This window comes from Gorilla gorilla, chromosome 10 (assembly GCF_029281585.2).
Source record: "Gorilla gorilla gorilla isolate KB3781 chromosome 10, NHGRI_mGorGor1-v2.1_pri, whole genome shotgun sequence".
Taxonomy (NCBI): domain Eukaryota; kingdom Metazoa; phylum Chordata; class Mammalia; order Primates; family Hominidae; genus Gorilla; species Gorilla gorilla.
In genome coordinates, this window is record NC_073234.2 from 101,345,308 (window position 1) to 101,362,875 (window position 17,568).

The following is a 17,568-nucleotide window of genomic DNA, read 5'->3' on the forward strand; positions in this document are numbered from 1 at the left end:
ACATAATATTCAAGTATGTATACATATATACACACATGTACATACACATATGTATATACACATACACACAGATTGAGAGATTAACCATATGTAGATACACACATGCACATATGCAATAATGAAATCATTTCAAAGCATGCCAAAAAATAATAAAAGATATATCCTCTGTTTGGGATAAATAAAAAAAAAGTTTAAAAGCAAACAAAAAATAAATGGCAATAACTAATCACATTGAATTTTGTTATGGCCTTTTTCTTCATAAAAAGAATAACCCCAATCTGAAAGAAATTCAAAGTAATGGAAAACTCAACAATGAAACTCAAAGTAGACTAGGAGATAAGATACCTATTTCAAACATCACTGCCAAGGTAATTTATAGGTCAGTGCATTGATAACTTTTGCCAGTGATAGAAAAGATGCCAGAGAACCGGACCCTGACATTAAAAAAAAAAAGTAAAAAGATTCTGAAGACTGCATTTCTGAGCTTAAGGTAGATTCTAAACAACATCTTAGAAACTAGGAAATGACTTTATGTCTCTTTGTTTTTCAATGTAAATGGATCAAGGTTTCTTAAAACAGAAATGAATATTATTATTTGTGATGAGAGCACTAGGGGCAATTTTGATATTTTTTTAAGGTTTCTAGAGTAATAAATTAGAATGACAGGAATATATATTGATTTTAGGAAAGTGTCTATATAATTCCACATGATATTCTCTGGACAAAATATGAAAAGGTAGGCTGAATAACATTTTTAAAGGGCAGTAAATTTTATAATTGTTATTGATTACGATGAAGGCCTCTGGTAATGTTTTCCAGGGTCATATCCTGTTACATATACATGACATGGATAAAAAGGAAACAAATATTTATTGTGTGCCTAGTTTATGTTATCTCAATTCCAGCTCTACAAGGAGCTACAAGGTAAAATTGCTACCTTTAAAAACATATGAGGCAAAATTATTCCTATTCACAGATGTAGAAACTGAGTTTCAAGAAGGTTAAGTAAATTTCCTCATATTGGGAGGCTGGTAATGCAGAACTGGGTGTCAAAATCAAGTCTGTATGAACCTTCTGTTTTGTCTCCCATGAAGACAAAAGGCATGCATATAAAACTTGTTGAAACACAAAGCTGAGGAGGCATAATAAGACGTGGAATGACAGAAGCAAGATCTAGAAAGTTTGGAATCATGAATCAAAAGAAACAGGATAAAATTATCCTAAAATTAATATTAAACCTTACAAGAAAACCCCCAAAATCAGTTGAATTTGTACAAAACGGTAAATCATTTTATCAGTAGATCCCATAATAAATATTATAAAGTTTAAGCATGAGCTCTATTACTCAGTAATATGATGCCATTACTGTGTTGATGGATGTATTGTCAAGGAAAAAGAAGAGAATTACACACTGTTTCCTTCAATTGTTAGATGGCACTGGATGTAGTGTTTTCAATGTTAATCCTGGTATCATGTTCTTTGCCATAAACTTGTTGACAAATTGGCAAATATTGACATGAAATATGCCAATATTTGAGCATCTAAAAATGTAGGTACTTTCCATACCACATCATATATTATAATTTGCAAATGTTTGTTTCATTTTTATATAATTATTATACAGAACAGTTTTTCTATGATAGCATTATAAAAATTCCCAGAGAATACTGGCCCAGTAAGAAATAGAATGTTCACAACTCATAGTGTAGCTATATGAAAGAAATAGATCTAAACGACAGGTTGGTTTCCAAATTATATTTTCATACCTGGAAAATATCTACTTTATAAATAGCACAAAGTTATAGTTTTCAATGAATATGAAAAAGTTCTTGCATTAACATATTTTATGTATCTTTTATATCCACATTTGTGATTGCCACTAAAATGTGTATTTTCTAAATTTCATTGTGCTTTTACAAGATACTTTTTTCTTTGATGTCCATAACTGCTGAAAAGGCTCCCCTAAGGAGAATTTTAAGAGTAAGTAAGGTTTTTAGTCAGCTTAAATTATACAATTCTGAGGCATTATTTAAGGTGCATACTATATTTTTTGCTTGAAACCTGTCAGCATTTTATTTGTATGGCAATTAAATGACTCAACCATTCATGTCTCATGCCAGTCTTTTTCAATTGTTATTTTTAACAAAGAAAATTATATATATATATGTATTATATATATGTATATATATAAACTTAAAGCAAAAATGTTTAAAAATAGCAAATAGTTTGAGTATAGTTAAACCTAATAACTGTACTTTTGTTTCTATGCCTCTGAGACAAGATTACTAGACCCTTATTCAAAGTTTCTAAATATAGGAAATAGAACATTGGGCCATGCTAAAAAAAATTGTTCAGATTTTCTTTTGAAAGAGAATAGTTATTTTTCCTCTTGACCTCTAATGAAGATGCTTTATTTGTCAAGGTGTTTTCCTTAGAAAATTGACCCAGTGTCAACTGTAAAGAAAACATAGAGGATCCTTGGATGATTGACCAACTTATCCAAACACAGGTTTAGTAAAGAGAGGGTATAAAGATAAAATGTGAAATGACCTCTCTGAGTCACATTTGTTTTCATAATTTCCTAGCAAACATCCAACTTCACTGCTACCCTCAGCAATGTTTCTTGAAACATTTTTAAGACATTGATAGACACCAATAGCTGATCTTTAGAAAGCCATTCCCAGAAGAATACGTAAGGGGTTACAACTCATTTCAGGGAGTCTGCCTAGCTATTGATATTACATGTCTTTGGCATACAATTGTGTACCTTTTATCATTGACAATGAAGAAAATAATGCCATTTGTAACTTCTGAGATATACACACAATACTATCAACTAGCCGGTTAATAAAAGATAAGAAAAATAAAGAAAATAGGACATTTTTAGGTGTCTGGCAAGTATCCTGTAAATCAAGGTAAAGATAATAATTTAGTGGCAGTGTTCATATTTTCCTATGACTGCAAGATTTAGGTGCCTCACAAAATATTGATATTTAGCCTCTTATGAAAGGTTCATTTTTCTTCTAACACTTTAGTAGCTGAGTACAAAGAAAATACACAACAGCTGTTTATAAATGAAATAAAAAGTTTCCATTTTTTATCTGAGTTTCTCATTTATTTGCAGAGAACGAATAAAATAAAAATATCCTAGTGTCGTTTGGGCCACAGCATACCAGTAAATCTTAAGGATTGTGTTTCAGTATGAAAAGGAAGAGCAGGAAGATTTCCTCATTCTGTCTTACTAGCAAAAGTCTAGCCTTCACACACACACACACACACACACACACACAGTCATCTATATGAATACATACTTGAGTTCCTTAAACATATATGAAGCACCTTCCATTTCCCTTTATAATAAATCCCTTAGTTTTTGCTGTTCATTAAAAAACAAAAAGGAAGAGACAAGCTCAGGACATTCTGAAAACCAATGTCTTTAGGACACACTAAGGTGTCCTGAATTACTTTAACGGACACATTGTAAAGACACACTCTCCAATCCCTATTAGGAAAAGTTCAGTCAAGTTTGCTTACTATTTGGGTGCTTATACCAAAAAAGCATCATTTAGGACATTATTTAGGATAATATTATTTATGCAAGAATTGTACCACCTATTTCCAGATGGTATAACTTATTATCTGACAGTCATGTAGCAAATAGAATACAGAAAGCATAAATCTGTCAGGAGAAATCATACGAGAAAAAGAGCATTGTCTGGTTATCAGAATATCAGATCTCTCATTCTGGCCTTGCTAGGAGATAGATCTTTGATTCTAGAAAAGTCAACTAATTTCTATGGTTCTTACTTTTCTCCTTTATAATATACCGATTTAAATTCCAAAAAAGTATATGATAAGTCACAATAATTTCAATCACATGGATTTTAATACAAAATGTATAAAATCAATTTCAAAAAATTTTCTGCATATACTGAAAATGTCTGTACGAATGAGCTAACTACTATAGGCCTTCCCTAATTTATTCTATTAAATGTGGGTACTCAATGTAACCTGAAAATATTGAGCTTAACTATTCTTTTTTTTTTTCAAAAGGGAAACTTGAAAAAGACTGCTTCCCCCAGAAAATTTATCAACAATAGGTGCTCAATTAAATGTTTTTAAACAATGAACAATGTCCCCTTTCATATAAATAATCAGGGGAGAGATATTTTTAAGTCTTTTTTTTCTTTTTCCATAGTGTCACCTACACAAAAAATTATGTAAAGACATCACTTCTATGAGGAGGTATTCACTGTAGATGTACAGAAGTCAATGGAAACTTAAGTTTACAGAAAAAATAAACCAGATTATCATTCCACCCAACTGTATATTCCCACAGATGCTTAATAAAAGCTATCTGATGATATAATGAATTGTCAATTCTTGAGGAAGTATATACAGTTGGTGACTATTTTTCAAAAATCATCATCCAACAAACTAATTTTTTTCATTTAAAATCTTTCATATTACCCTTTTGACAATCAGTTGAAATTTTAAAACTAAGAACATTTAAAAATATAAATGAAAGTAGCATTAGCTACAGACTGATATTCAACTTCAGACGTTAAAATAAATACAAGTGTGTATTAAGAGTAAAATTATGTCAACAAAGTATAAATGAAAACTGCCAATGTAATTAATGTTTCTTTTAACATATCCCATCCATTGCTTTCCCTCCAAAAGACAAAGGTAGCAAAAGAGGAAGCAGGAAGACCTGCTTCAGAAACTGAACATACTGATTTAATTGGCTAAGAAGTCCAAATGCTAATACTCCTAATAATTAGCCATTCCTTTTGTGTTTTGGTGACATATATCCTCATACAATGTATATCAAATGGAATTTTTTGATTTACACCTGACATTTCAAAGTTTCCATTTTTGAATTCTCCTAGTCTTAAGTAAGTAGAACATTGTCTCCTTTGTTTGCTAGGCATAACGTTTTCCCCAACATCTAGGGCTCCATGATGCAAAATATCATTTTGCCGATCTTCTGTTCCAGTATTTACTTTAATTTTTTTTATTATAATTGGATTTTCAAATACAATCACAAAAACATCTCCTGTTGAAGGTGGTTTCCCCCAAAAGTACTCGTCAACACTACTGTAAGCCTTGCTTGCTTCATAATTTTCAAACACATTCATGTTGGTGTACAGACTTGCAGGGGGGTTATCAGGAATGTCAAATGACTCCTCTTCAAAATCATCATCCTTCAGCTTATTCTCCGTCCCTTTGTATGATGAATAATAGCCCATGTGCTGAAAGAGAGATGGTTTAAAACGGATCACATTTTTCTGAGCCAACAGACCACGGAAATGAGTCAATAGCCAATCACAAGGCATTTCTTGATAAAACATTAATAAAAAATGGGCCAAACGTGGGAGATCATGAGAATGATAGAGTTTACCAATGTAGCCAAGCTTAGAGAATTCAAGAGTTACCCAGTAAGTTCCTTCTAGGGATGCAATGACTTTCTTGATGGCAGTTAAGAAATTTTTTGAACATCGAACATCATCTTCAAGCATTACATAATAGTCTGAAGTATTGGCACAAAAATTAAGGAGAAAAGCATAATCTACATTTTGCTTGGAACGAAATTTGACTCTATCTTCTGGATCATTGTAATTTCTTTTAAGGCCATCTAGGATTGGGTAATACTCCTCTGGAGCATGTATAACCATTAATCTTCCTGCAATAATATGGTGCGCAAATTTCTGTGTAATATCCTGGACCATGGCATCACGCCAGGAAGAATTAAAGTCAGCTAGGTGAACCACCACTGAAATTTCCTTCAGCTCTTCATAGCTGGATTGCTCAAAAATTGACTTAATTGTCTCAAGTAAATAGTTTCCTTTTTTTCGCTTTACTGAAGAAAGTCCAATTGTAAGATACCCTGCAAAAAAGAATTCAGAAGCAATACAAATGTGAACTAGAAATATGGAAAAAGAAAAAGAGAGAAGATATTTATTCCTTAGACTTGCTACTTACTACATATTAAGTAAATCTAGTAAATGACTATGCACAGAACATTTTATGATTAAAGTAATAAGCTAAATATATAAAGGCTGTAAGTGCTTAATACAGAATTTATATTTTCTATGAAAAATAAATAGCATCTTAATCACAATAATGTATGAGCCCTATTGCTGTGAACATTTACTGATGAAATTCTAAAAACATGGTTTAAAGTGTTCTGCAGCTTAATATTCTCATATATGCCCATTAGAGAAGGTAGACAGGTATTTAGATAACATACAAGTCACTTTTTAAAGATAAAGTAAAAAAAATGCTTTTTCTCTTTTGCAAAAAAGAGAAGGGCATTCACAGTTAAGGCTGACAAACTAGTTTTCAAATGATACAAAAGAAAAATAAGGGTAAGTAAGTCTTTCAATCATCTTTAAATTTTTTATAGAACACATCACATATTTTCAGTTTTCTTTTTTTTGCTGTCATTATGTTGTACTAGAATTCATAATTGGACTTCACAATTTTATCTTGAAATGTACCTAGTATATTAATTAGAAAGCAAACAATATTATAAGACACATTCAAAAAACTTTAATGCTACATTGTTCCAAGACATAAGCACCACTTTAAAAAATTTTGAAACACACTTTATAGTAATTTTGCCTGAATAACTTTTTATTCAGACATTTATAATCTAAAATTAGGAATTAGATATGTTTAGAGAATAAAATAAAACCCTGAGAAAAGACAGCTCGCCTCTGAGAAGGGTTAGAGGTCTTTCTACTGAAATATTTTCACTTTTTAAAGCTCATTCTGATATTAATCAGAATTGAATAACATTTCTAAGCCACTATTTAGAAAATGGGGAAATCTATATACAACAAGATCATCGTTTTAATATAGCACCTGTATAATGCGGTTTGTATGATATTGAAAAAAGCCCCATTCCAAAAACAGTTTGTCAGAGAGGTTGTGATTTACACATTTCGTTTAAATACCTTGGCTTACAACTCAGACTTCTATTGAAACACAATATGTTATCTAGTACCATTAAACTTGAAGCCACCAAACTTCATTAATAACAGCCAATGCTTATGAAATGCTGTCTACATAAGAGGCAGGAGTTTGGGCATTTTATCTGTAATATGCATCTTAAATGTTCAAAACGGTCTTTTGGGATAGGTTTGCTATTACCATCATTCTGTTTTACAGATAAGGACACTAAGTCACGGTGAGATGAGGTGACTCATGCAAGGTGGTACACTTAGTAGGTGATGCTGCAACAGGATTCAAACTGTCTCACTCTTTTATCCTCTGTGTTACATTGCCTCTGGTAGAAAGCAGTTGGCATGTGTGCCAATAAACATTAGTAAATTTAGCATGGGAAAAAGGAATCAGTAATGTTCAAGCAAAGGTGGTGTAACAGAGATGAAAAATGAATGGCAGTCTTAGACAATTAGAAAGAAGCCTAAGAACAGTAGACATTTCAAATGGTAGAATGAAAGGAAATGAAATATAAAGAAATCTAAATTAATTTAATAATTTCCTCAACCTAGTGATAACAAATACACTCACATAAACAAGTCTTAAAAGAGAGGTCAATTTTTGTGGTCTTCACATAATTTATTAAGATCATGATAGCACTGTATTTTATTCTAAGATTCATGGTGTTTTTGTTTTTGTTTTTGTTTTTTTGAAATGGAGTCTTGCTCTGTTGCCCAGGCTGGAATGCAGTGGCGCAAACTCAGCTCACTGCAGCCTCCACCTCCCAGGTTCAGGCGATTCACGTGCCTTGGCCTCCTCAGCCTCCTGAGTAGCTGCAATTACAGGTGTACACGACCATGCCTGGTTAATTTTTGTACTTTTAGTAGAGAAGGGGTTTCACCATGTTGGCCAGGCTTGTCTTGAACACCTGGCCTCAAGTGATACACTTGCCTTGGCCTCCCAAAGTGCTGGGATTACAGGCATGAGCCACCAAACCCAGCCTAAGATTTATATTTTACACATTGAAACATTTAAAAATCAGGCTGCATACTAAAATCAATAGCGTTATAATTAAAATTGGTAATGCTTATACTTTCTTAGTGGTATGCTAATTAGATAATGGTACTTTTTGTAAGCTATGGTGTCTTAGAAATATAGTATGTTACTTCTTGGCTCCAAATATATTTTTTTAACTGACTGTAGTGTGTTGAATAGTTTCCTCCAAAAATTCATGTCTACTTGGAACTTCAGAATGTAATTTTATTAGTAAATTTGATCTTTGCAGATATAATTAGTTAAGGATCTTGAGCTGCAATAATTCTGGATTTAGATGTGGACCATAAATTCAATAACTTGTGTCCTTATAAAAAGAGGAAAAGATACAGAAAGACAAAGAGAAGAAGGCCATTAATGATGGAGGCAGGAATTGGAGTGATGCTCCAAAGTCAAAGAGTACCAGAAGTAAAGTCACCAGAAGCTGAAAGAGGCAGGGATTCTCCCTTAGAACTTTCAGAGGCAGTGGGGACCTGCCAGCACCTTGATTTCAACCTCTGGCTTCCAGAACCACGAGAGAATAAACTGCTTTTTTAAAAAGCCAGTCACTTTGTGGTAATTCGTTATGGCAGACCTAGGAAACTAAAACACTGAGTTTCATTAATTAAAAAGTTGTGGCAAGTCATAAAACCAAACTGTTAAGAGGTTAGAAAATGTAGCAATATAAACATAGGAATTTTTAAAAGTTAACTTCTAAATTTTAAAGTAAATTGATTTTTTTCTAGTCAGTCTATACCATCCTACAACAAAATCTCAAGAGACATTACGATTAGGCATTTTATTTAATTTTTTTGTTATTAAGTGTACTGGGTCAGTGAGTATAGTAGTTGGCAATTTGCGAAGAAACATTGAAGTTTTGCCCAAATAATTTATTATATTAGTAAAGCCCTTAAGCCTTTTCACTATACATGTGAAACAAATTATCATTATTTTAATGCAAAATATTTTATGTATTCTTTATTTAAATGTTTAAGGATACTTACGCTTTCTTTGTAAAGGTGTGGCAGCTAGGTAGCGATAGGTGACATTTATGGCTCCTGAGAAATTAGATAAATCCTTGAAAGTATGAACATAGCGTTCTGAATTCAGTTGATGTGTGGATGTTTCCCTTATAAGTTGTTTGTCTCCTTCCTAAATACCAAGAAAGAGGCAAGGAAAATATATAAATAATAGATGGTCATGGATTAAATAAAGTTTCTTTTTTACACAATAAATGTACGACTACAATATATAGTATGCAGGGTTATATAAATCTCAACTACTGACATCATAAGCTGTAGCTCATCATCACTCACCTCATTTTTTACCTGGAGGTTCTGCTCCAGTAGCTCGCTCGCCTATTTTGCTGTGTATACCACAATTACATTTGTTTTTCTACAGGACACATTAATAATGATAATCTCTTAAAAAAAAGAATTTCTACATGAAAACTCCCACTGCCTTTATGCTACTTTTCAAATTTTTGACAATCATTTAAGGATCTCAAAATTGACCGCAATCTATTTTATAGTTTAATCTAAGGCTAGTTCCCACCATATTGCCAGATTTACTCTTCCTCAAGCAGTCTCAAATAAAAGATCACACAGTGTCTCCATGATTGTGAAACTTTAGGAATGATTAGGAAGATGCAGTAGTGGGCACAATATTTGGATTTTGGATACTTTATTAAATAAGTCACTTATGTGGCTACTATCTAGTTGTTGAGAAGGGCCAGTTATGGGTGATATGGCAGTAATTTTTTTCATATGTGCTAAAGTAACCTCAAATAGGATACATTTGCACCAAATTAAGGTAATGTGTAGATATCTAGGACTAATATTTCTTATGATAGTTAAGTTTGTGTGTGTGTGTGTGTGTGATTCTATTGGATGTAATGCCCAATCCTTTTATATTTTAGATCCCTTTTATTTATTTGGTGTTGGATTTTGCATGTCATTAAATCTTCAGAAAGGTTTATATTCAAGAAAACATATTCATATTCAGATTAAAATATATCCTTTACCCACTAATTGCCCTTCTTTGATATAAGCTAAATGGTAAATGTTGATTATCTTATCATCATTTGATCAAGCCTTTACTGGTTATACACTATTAGGAAAATGACTATTTGTTTGACTCATATGTGATTTACTAGAATTGGTAGAATACATTTGAGAACAACCTAATTAGAAAGAAATATTTCTCTCTCTCTCTCTTTTTTTTTTCTCAAAATGTGCACTCTACTATGCGGTTTTATTTATTTATTTAATTTTTTTTCTTTGAGATGGAGTGTGGCTCTGTTGCCCAGGCTGGAGTGCAGTGGCATGATCTCTGCTCACTATAACCTCCGCCTCCTAGGTTCAAGCCATTCTCCTGCCTCAGCCTCCCGAGTAGCTGGGATTGCAGGCACACGCCACCATGCCCAGCTAATTTTAGTATTTTTTAGTAGAGATGAGTTTCCGCCATGTTGGCCAGGCTCGTCTCAAACTCCTGACCTCAAGTGATCCACTCACCTCGGCCTCCCAAAGTGCTGGGATTATAGGTGTGAGCCAGCACATCTGGCCTTATGTGGATTTATTTTGTTCAGTATAGAAAGTCAAGCTAGGCATGTGCTAGCTATTAAGACTGTAGAGAAAGTAAATGGATTAAATAACTCTGGTCCTGCTATTATTTTGCTGTGGTCATTAAAAGGTTAATTAAAGCCTTGTTCTAAAAAATTAGACAAAGCTCAGATACAAGTTTTACAACAGAAACATTCAATACTTCTACTTCGCATCAATCTCAAGTGCCAATGAAAAAGATGACTAACTCAAATTTTCTAATCTATGGCCAGACGTGACTATTTTTAGAATAAAAACTGAAAGTAGGGACCTTAACTAGAGGCTTCCAATATGGTCCTTACTAAATCAAGATTCATTCTGAATATCTTTTCTGTATATCCAAGTATGTTTATAAATCCAAATTTGTTCTTTAACAGTGTATTTCTCTATTTTATACTGCCTTTGATAATTTGGACCAAGAAATACTTTAGTCCTTTATAAGGTTCACAATGTGTAGAAGTGTGGTTTTGTGTGGCTTTTACACAATGCCATGTGTAAAAGCCACAAACTTTCAAAGTACTTGAGATTAAACCTTAGATGCTAAATTACTTCGAAATATACTAATTGGCTATCCACTGAATTCTGATGATTTTAAGTTCTTTATACATAAATATTTTCATTGGTGTTTATCTGCATACCTATAAAACATCATTAAAGTTTAAAATAAATTTAGAACTGCCAAAATGTAACTAGTGACTCAGTTTAGTATCAATTATTTTAATAGTAATGTAGTGATGTACATAATTAATAATGCCTGGAAGAAATTTCTGTAAAAAGTACAGTAATTACAGCACTAAATTCATTTTACCATTCTATTCTTAGGTGATGTTACTTTCTAAGGTAAGTGCAGGATATTGAATACCTCTTTAAAAATTCTATCCTTAACACATAAAATCTAGAAATTTTGTGTTATAAGATGGAGTACATTCATCCTGATTTAAGGACATAACAGAATATAAAAAGAAATGGAACTTACATGAAATCACTTTATTAAATTCTCAAGAACAAGCTTTTTTATACTTTTCAGCATAAATGAATAATGCAACTTTCACCTGAGTCAGCCTTGTTGGCTGCTTTCCAGAGTCATCTACCTGAACAGCCAGGTTCTCCCTGGATACCTTCTTTCTGTAGCTACTATGCTGTAGTATATTTCTCAGTAATAAGACAAAGCTTTATGACAATCATTTTCTGGATAGGAATGCAATTCAATGAACTAGCTGCAGACTAAATATATACCCTTGTGGCTACTTTGAAGATGCTCAAAGCCAAGAAGCTAAGTTGATTGGGCATGCAGCGTCTCTTCTACTTAGTTTGCCTTGTAACGGTGTTTGTCTCTTACACTAAGTGCAGCTTCCTTTTTCACTTAAAGGCACATATATCTCTAATACATAAGCAAATATGCTAAACTGCTAATATGCCTAGGGTTTCAGGCCACAAATGGATTTTCTAACAAAAAGACGAGAATAGAATCTGTTAACTAACTCCAGACCTTACTACTTCTAACTATTCACCTGATATCTCTAAGTTAGAAGTACTATTTCCCAGTTTTTAAAAAAGGAAGACAAAAAAGAAAGATCTACTAATATCTGTGTGCAGCAAATTGCATACATTGTGATAATCGGGAAGAAAGAAGAAAAATGAGTTCAGATAATTTTATAAAAAAATGAAATAAACACAGGTAAAAAGATCAAAAGGGAGATGTGTTAAAAAGAAATTGCATTATATTCTTGGAGGGGGCCAGTTTCCCATGGATACTATTCATTTTTAGAAGAATAATTGTAATGCAATTTAATATTAATCATTGAAAAAGTTTTCAACTTATAGCCTTGAAGCAAAATTCAGCTAAAATGCGATTTGGTTAAAAAATATCCGTCAGTAAATAGTAAATTGTTAAATAATAAAAATGCTATCATCAAACTTAGAACAAGGGATGAGTGTTGGAATTTAGCAATTGCTTTAACTCATTTTTTTCCAACTTTTGTAAGTATTTTAAAATAATAATTTTTAAAAGCTAAGAAGCAATCTGTTTTCTGCACCTGGACTGATTTGCAAATTTGAGTAGATATATTCCTAATATAATCAGAGAAATCTCATTGAGAAAGTAGCTTTAGTAGAAGAGCTACTTCATTAAATCATACTATCTACATTTGATGACTAGGACCAATGTTTAGATAGCACTGTAAAAATTTGCAAAACAGGAAAATAGCATTTTATTTTCTAATTGACATATACTCTACTACTTCTTACTCATTTTATGGTGAATTTAAACAGGTTCTATTTCAAAAGACATAAGGGCGTTTTGCACATTCAATGGTCCTTTGGGTTTGTTGAAAGTGAAAGATTAAAATTTTACTGGAAACTGTCTTATAAATTCAGCAAGTAATTGAACATAGCAAGCCTCCAACCAATAACATGTGTTTGATTTACAAGATTTTATTTACTTCTACCAGTAGACACAGAATCAAGAAATAAACTTTTATTATAAAATTGAATCATTAATCAAGAGAATCTCTAGTTAACTTACGATCTTTCATTATCTTAAGAAAGAAATAGCAAGAACACATGGGACTTGTTCTGTTGTCCTTATTATATCTCATATAACTAATAGGTTTTAAAAATATTCAAAAATGCATAATATTGGTATGTTTCTCCTATTTGCTAAGTTTGCCTAAATCATGCCTACTCAAATCCTGTTTAATCTTTGGTGATTTCAGCCATTGTGCATAGACTGTGGAGAGAAACATTAAGGGTCCACAACATCAGAATCACTATTTGAAGACAAAAAGCCTAGGCAGAGTCAAAATCTAGGATTCTGGTACAATTTCAGCATCAAAGAACAGAGATAAAGGATGCAAGATCCATCCTGGCTAACACAGTGAAACCCCGTCTCTACTAAAAAATACAAAAAATTAGCCGGGCGTGGTGGCGGGCGCCTGTAGTCCCAGCTAGGCGGGAGGCTGAGGCAGGAGAATGGCGTGAACCCGGGAGGCGGAGCTTGCAGTGAGCCGAGATCGCGCCACTGCACTCCAGCCTGGGCGAGAGAGCGAGACTCCGTCTCAAAAAAAAAAAAAAAAAAAAAAAAAAAAAAAGGATGCAAGATGTTTTACAGAGGACTTCTTAGGAATATCTGTACCAACTAAAATCATATGGTTGACTCATAGGATATAGCATAGTATCTGGAAAATAATAGTTAATAAATAATCTAAAGCATTTTTTTTGGAAATACTCTGTCTCTTGTTAAGACACTAATTTAAACTTTTAGCATTTTTGCATGTGAAAATCACTTTTTAGTTCCTGTTAGTTGTAAAGGTTTTGATTTCTGTAATATATAAACTGTAATCAGGTTTTGATTTTCTGAAATCTATAAATATTAATAATAACGTACAAATTAGGACAGATATTTTAGGCTCCATTAAGATAGAAAAAGTGAATAGCAATAATGTCTGTATTAATCTCATCAGACATGAAATGATGTGATAACAATAAGAAAAAAATTGAAAGTAACATATTAATTTTTCATAATTAGTCAGAATAAGCGCTTTTGCATATTGTCATATTTTCCCTAAAAAAACCTATTTATATGTAATCACCTACCAATATTTGGTATCTCATTTTAACTACTGAATGATTTACACATCAATATCTTTATCTCTTGAGATCTTTTCAGTGGGTATAAATATAAAACAGAGTGGCCATCTAGGTCTATTCAAAATTCAAATAAGGTGTTACACATTGTAATAAAATATTACTTATACAAATAGCACAATTAAAAAGCACTGTTAATTAGACAATGGAATTTTGAAAATTTCAGTGATAATATAGAAAAGTAGAGGAAGCAAGGAGTTATACTTTCTAAGCAGATTTTGTTTATTCTATACATTTCAAATGGAAAACCCAAAATCTTAATGGCTCCACATAATATTTATTCTTCATAGTTATGATAGCTAACTTATTTGTAATTATATGTACATATTTGGAGCACAAAATATACACCATTAAAAATATTGGAACATAATTCAAAACAAGTGTAATGTTGATGTATGGTTAATACAAAAAATAGACAATATACATGGTATAATTTTGCTCAAACTAAGTCTTCTCCAATAGGTTGAGATTGAAGTTAGGCTACAATGGGACTAATTCTTGTTTGACTTATGCCTTATTTTGAAGAAAAGACAATCAACCTCCCAAACTTACCAGAACATAGCTATCTTCAATGTACAAGTTCATAAAAAGGAGAAAAATGACAAGAACTCCCAAGAATGACACTGTAGAACGTTTTCTCAGGCATCTCATTTTATCAAGTATTTCAAAAATATGTTTCATTTGATGAAATTTAAACATTCTCTTCTGTGGAAAAGAGGCACAGAATTACTAGCAGTTGGTTTTGGATGCAAATATTTCTTTATCGCATATATAAAAGTCAGGTCCTTGTAAAATTTCATCTTTCAAATGTTTGAATTAAAATTCTGTTCCCAATTTCAAACATAAGGTTGGCACAGATCATTAATTAATATGTTAACATAAGATCATGCAGTGGTTTATATTAATGTAGAGTTAATAAAAATAAATGGCAAGTCTCATAGTTACTGATGAAAAAAGATGAACTTTGGTCATAATAATGTAAAAAAAACAGGCCTCTGATGAGAAACAGTACAAAAGCACAATAGAAAAACAGTCAAGTCCACTGTCATCAGTGAGGTATAACTTTAAGGTAACATTTACCTCTCATATTGTAGTATAACGAAAATGAGAAAAAGCAGAATTATGGGCCTAATATTAATCTCAGAGTAGGTGTCAACTGAAAACATTTAACTGGGAATCTGGGTGGAGTAAAGAAAAGTGATAAAGAAGTTAAGGCTGTGGGGTAAACCCAAACATATGTTTGAAAACTTCTGGGTTACAATTGCTTTGCTTATTTTTCCAATTATTCTTGTTAAATCAGGGTGAATCCTATAGTATTATATTAACATTTCCTTGATATCTACTACTTAGTAGTTTAGCTGTTTGAAATAATTCATGTACTACACAAAGGCAAAATGAGAGTCAGAAAGATTCGTGAAAACCTAATTTAAAAAAATTTTTACTCTTTTCTATTTTGTGATATTTTCCAACCAAAGATTCCTTTACATTATTCACTATTTTATAAAAAAGTATAAACATATCTGAAGCACTTAACAAACTAGAAAAATCACATTTTGTGTAAAATCAACACATTGATAACCTGAAAACATAGCTACTTAGAGTTGTGTAATGGATCTCCTTGGGTTTATCTTTATGATGAAGTATTTATGTGTAAGGAAGACTTTAGAAAGTGAAAAATGTCTGTCCCCTATAATCTTAGAACTATGCCTAGAACATAGCTGGCAAATCTTATCTCTTCAATGAATTAATGCAAGGGAGAATTCGTGGGTCCTTATAAATTATAGTAAAAATATTAGGAATTAGAAGAAAGTCTTAACATATAAGACTTAATATATAAGACTTAATAATTATAAGTCTAAAAATAATTTTTAAAAAAGAATTATGAAAATGCTATACATATTACTGTCCATTTTCTTTGATCATATTTTTCTTAAGGGTTATTTTTCTTATAAATTTGTAGAAATTGTAAATATGTGTATAAATATGCACACATAGATGCACATAAATGTATATCCTGAGGATTTGGGTGATATATGACATTTCAAATAGTATGAGAAGTGGTAAAAATAATGCTTTGGAGGCAATACTGTAGTTCTGTTATGGGATCTTCAGAGTGTTGCTTTTCTGATCAGAAACCTCTGTGACTGGTGGCATCTTGCCAGAGTCCTTGTCCTGCATCAAGGAAGAATGAGGTATTCAGACAAGTGGAGGGTGAGCAAGATGAAGAGGAGCTTTATTCAGTGTTAGAACCACTCAGACAAGACCCACAGTGGGTAGGTCCTCTCTGTAGACAGGTCAACTTGTCAAGTGTTCAGCACTTAGCAGAGAGGGTAGCTCCTCTCTGCTGCTGGTTGATCCATCCTCTTCTCAGCAGACAGGGTAGCTCCTCTCTGCAGGTGGCCACTCCATCATCTCTCCATCCTCTCCTCTGCTCTGGCTGAACCCGGGGCTTTTATGGGCCTCAGAGAGGAGGAAGTGCATGCCAACTGATCCATGGACAGCCATGGGCGGGCCCAGAAAAGGCACCACAAGTTCCCAGTCTGGTCTGCAGGACTGGCAGCCTGGCCCCCAGGCTTCAGGCCTTCACCAGCCTGAAGGTGGGGCTTCACTGGGGACCCACCCCCTTCCCCCCAGAAGTCTGTCTGCCTCCCACTACTGTCCATAGTGTCCAGGCTGCTTGCACCAACGGGCACCTGCAGGCCAGTGACAAGACACCCTCAGCCCCCTCCTTGGTTATCCTTCCTGCACTCGTGGGTGCTTAAAGCCTGGAGGGTGCTGAGATGACAAGCAGCTGGCATGTCAGCACTGCCCAGAGCTGACATTACAGGCATGAATCTGAGATGCTGTGCCTTGGGGGAACTCAGTGTCTGGGCATGGTGGCTCATGCTTCAAATCCCAGCTCTTAGAGGGGCAGAGGTAAGAAGATAGCTTGAGCCCAGGAGTTCGAGACCTGCCTGGGCAATATAGTGAGACTCCATTCTCCACAAAAAGGAAAAAGTTTACTTCACAGTTCTAGCAGCAGAGTTTCCAGGTGAGATTTCATCAGAGCAGGTCCTTGGAAGTTTTCACCATCCTGATGACAACATGGCAGGGGTGGTGACCAGCGAGACATCTTCAGAAGTGGCCCTACCTTTTCAAAGGGCAGACAAAGGTGCCACTAGCAACATACGTTTCTGGCCAGAAAAGCAACACCCCAAAGATCCTGTAACATTTTGGGGGCTCATCCAAGGTCTGCGGAAAGGTAAGTAAAAGTGGATCTGCTCTTACTGTCTTTCTTTGGAGTCTCTAACTTCCACAACAGTCAAAATGAAAGAAAAATACTGGACATTTGTCAGTCAGTTAA

At 33.4% G+C, this 17,568-nt stretch overlaps 1 protein-coding gene across 6 annotated transcripts in view; it reads right to left on the bottom strand.

Moving 5' to 3' along the window:
• Positions 1-261: 261 nt before the first annotated feature.
• MGAT4C (MGAT4 family member C) overlaps positions 262-17,568 on the bottom strand; it is a 1,374,466-nt gene continuing 1,357,159 nt past the window's right edge. For all 6 annotated transcript variants that reach the window (XM_063694191.1, XM_055358911.2, XM_055358910.2 and 3 more), the window contains 3 exons: positions 14,778-14,930; positions 8,985-9,132; positions 262-5,890 (listed from right to left, as the gene is read on the bottom strand). In XM_063694191.1, the coding sequence (XP_063550261.1) occupies positions 4,749-5,890; positions 8,985-9,132; positions 14,778-14,924 (1,437 nt within the window). In that variant the 5' untranslated portion in view covers positions 14,925-14,930 and the 3' untranslated portion in view covers positions 262-4,748. The remainder of the gene's footprint in view (positions 5,891-8,984; positions 9,133-14,777; positions 14,931-17,568) is intronic.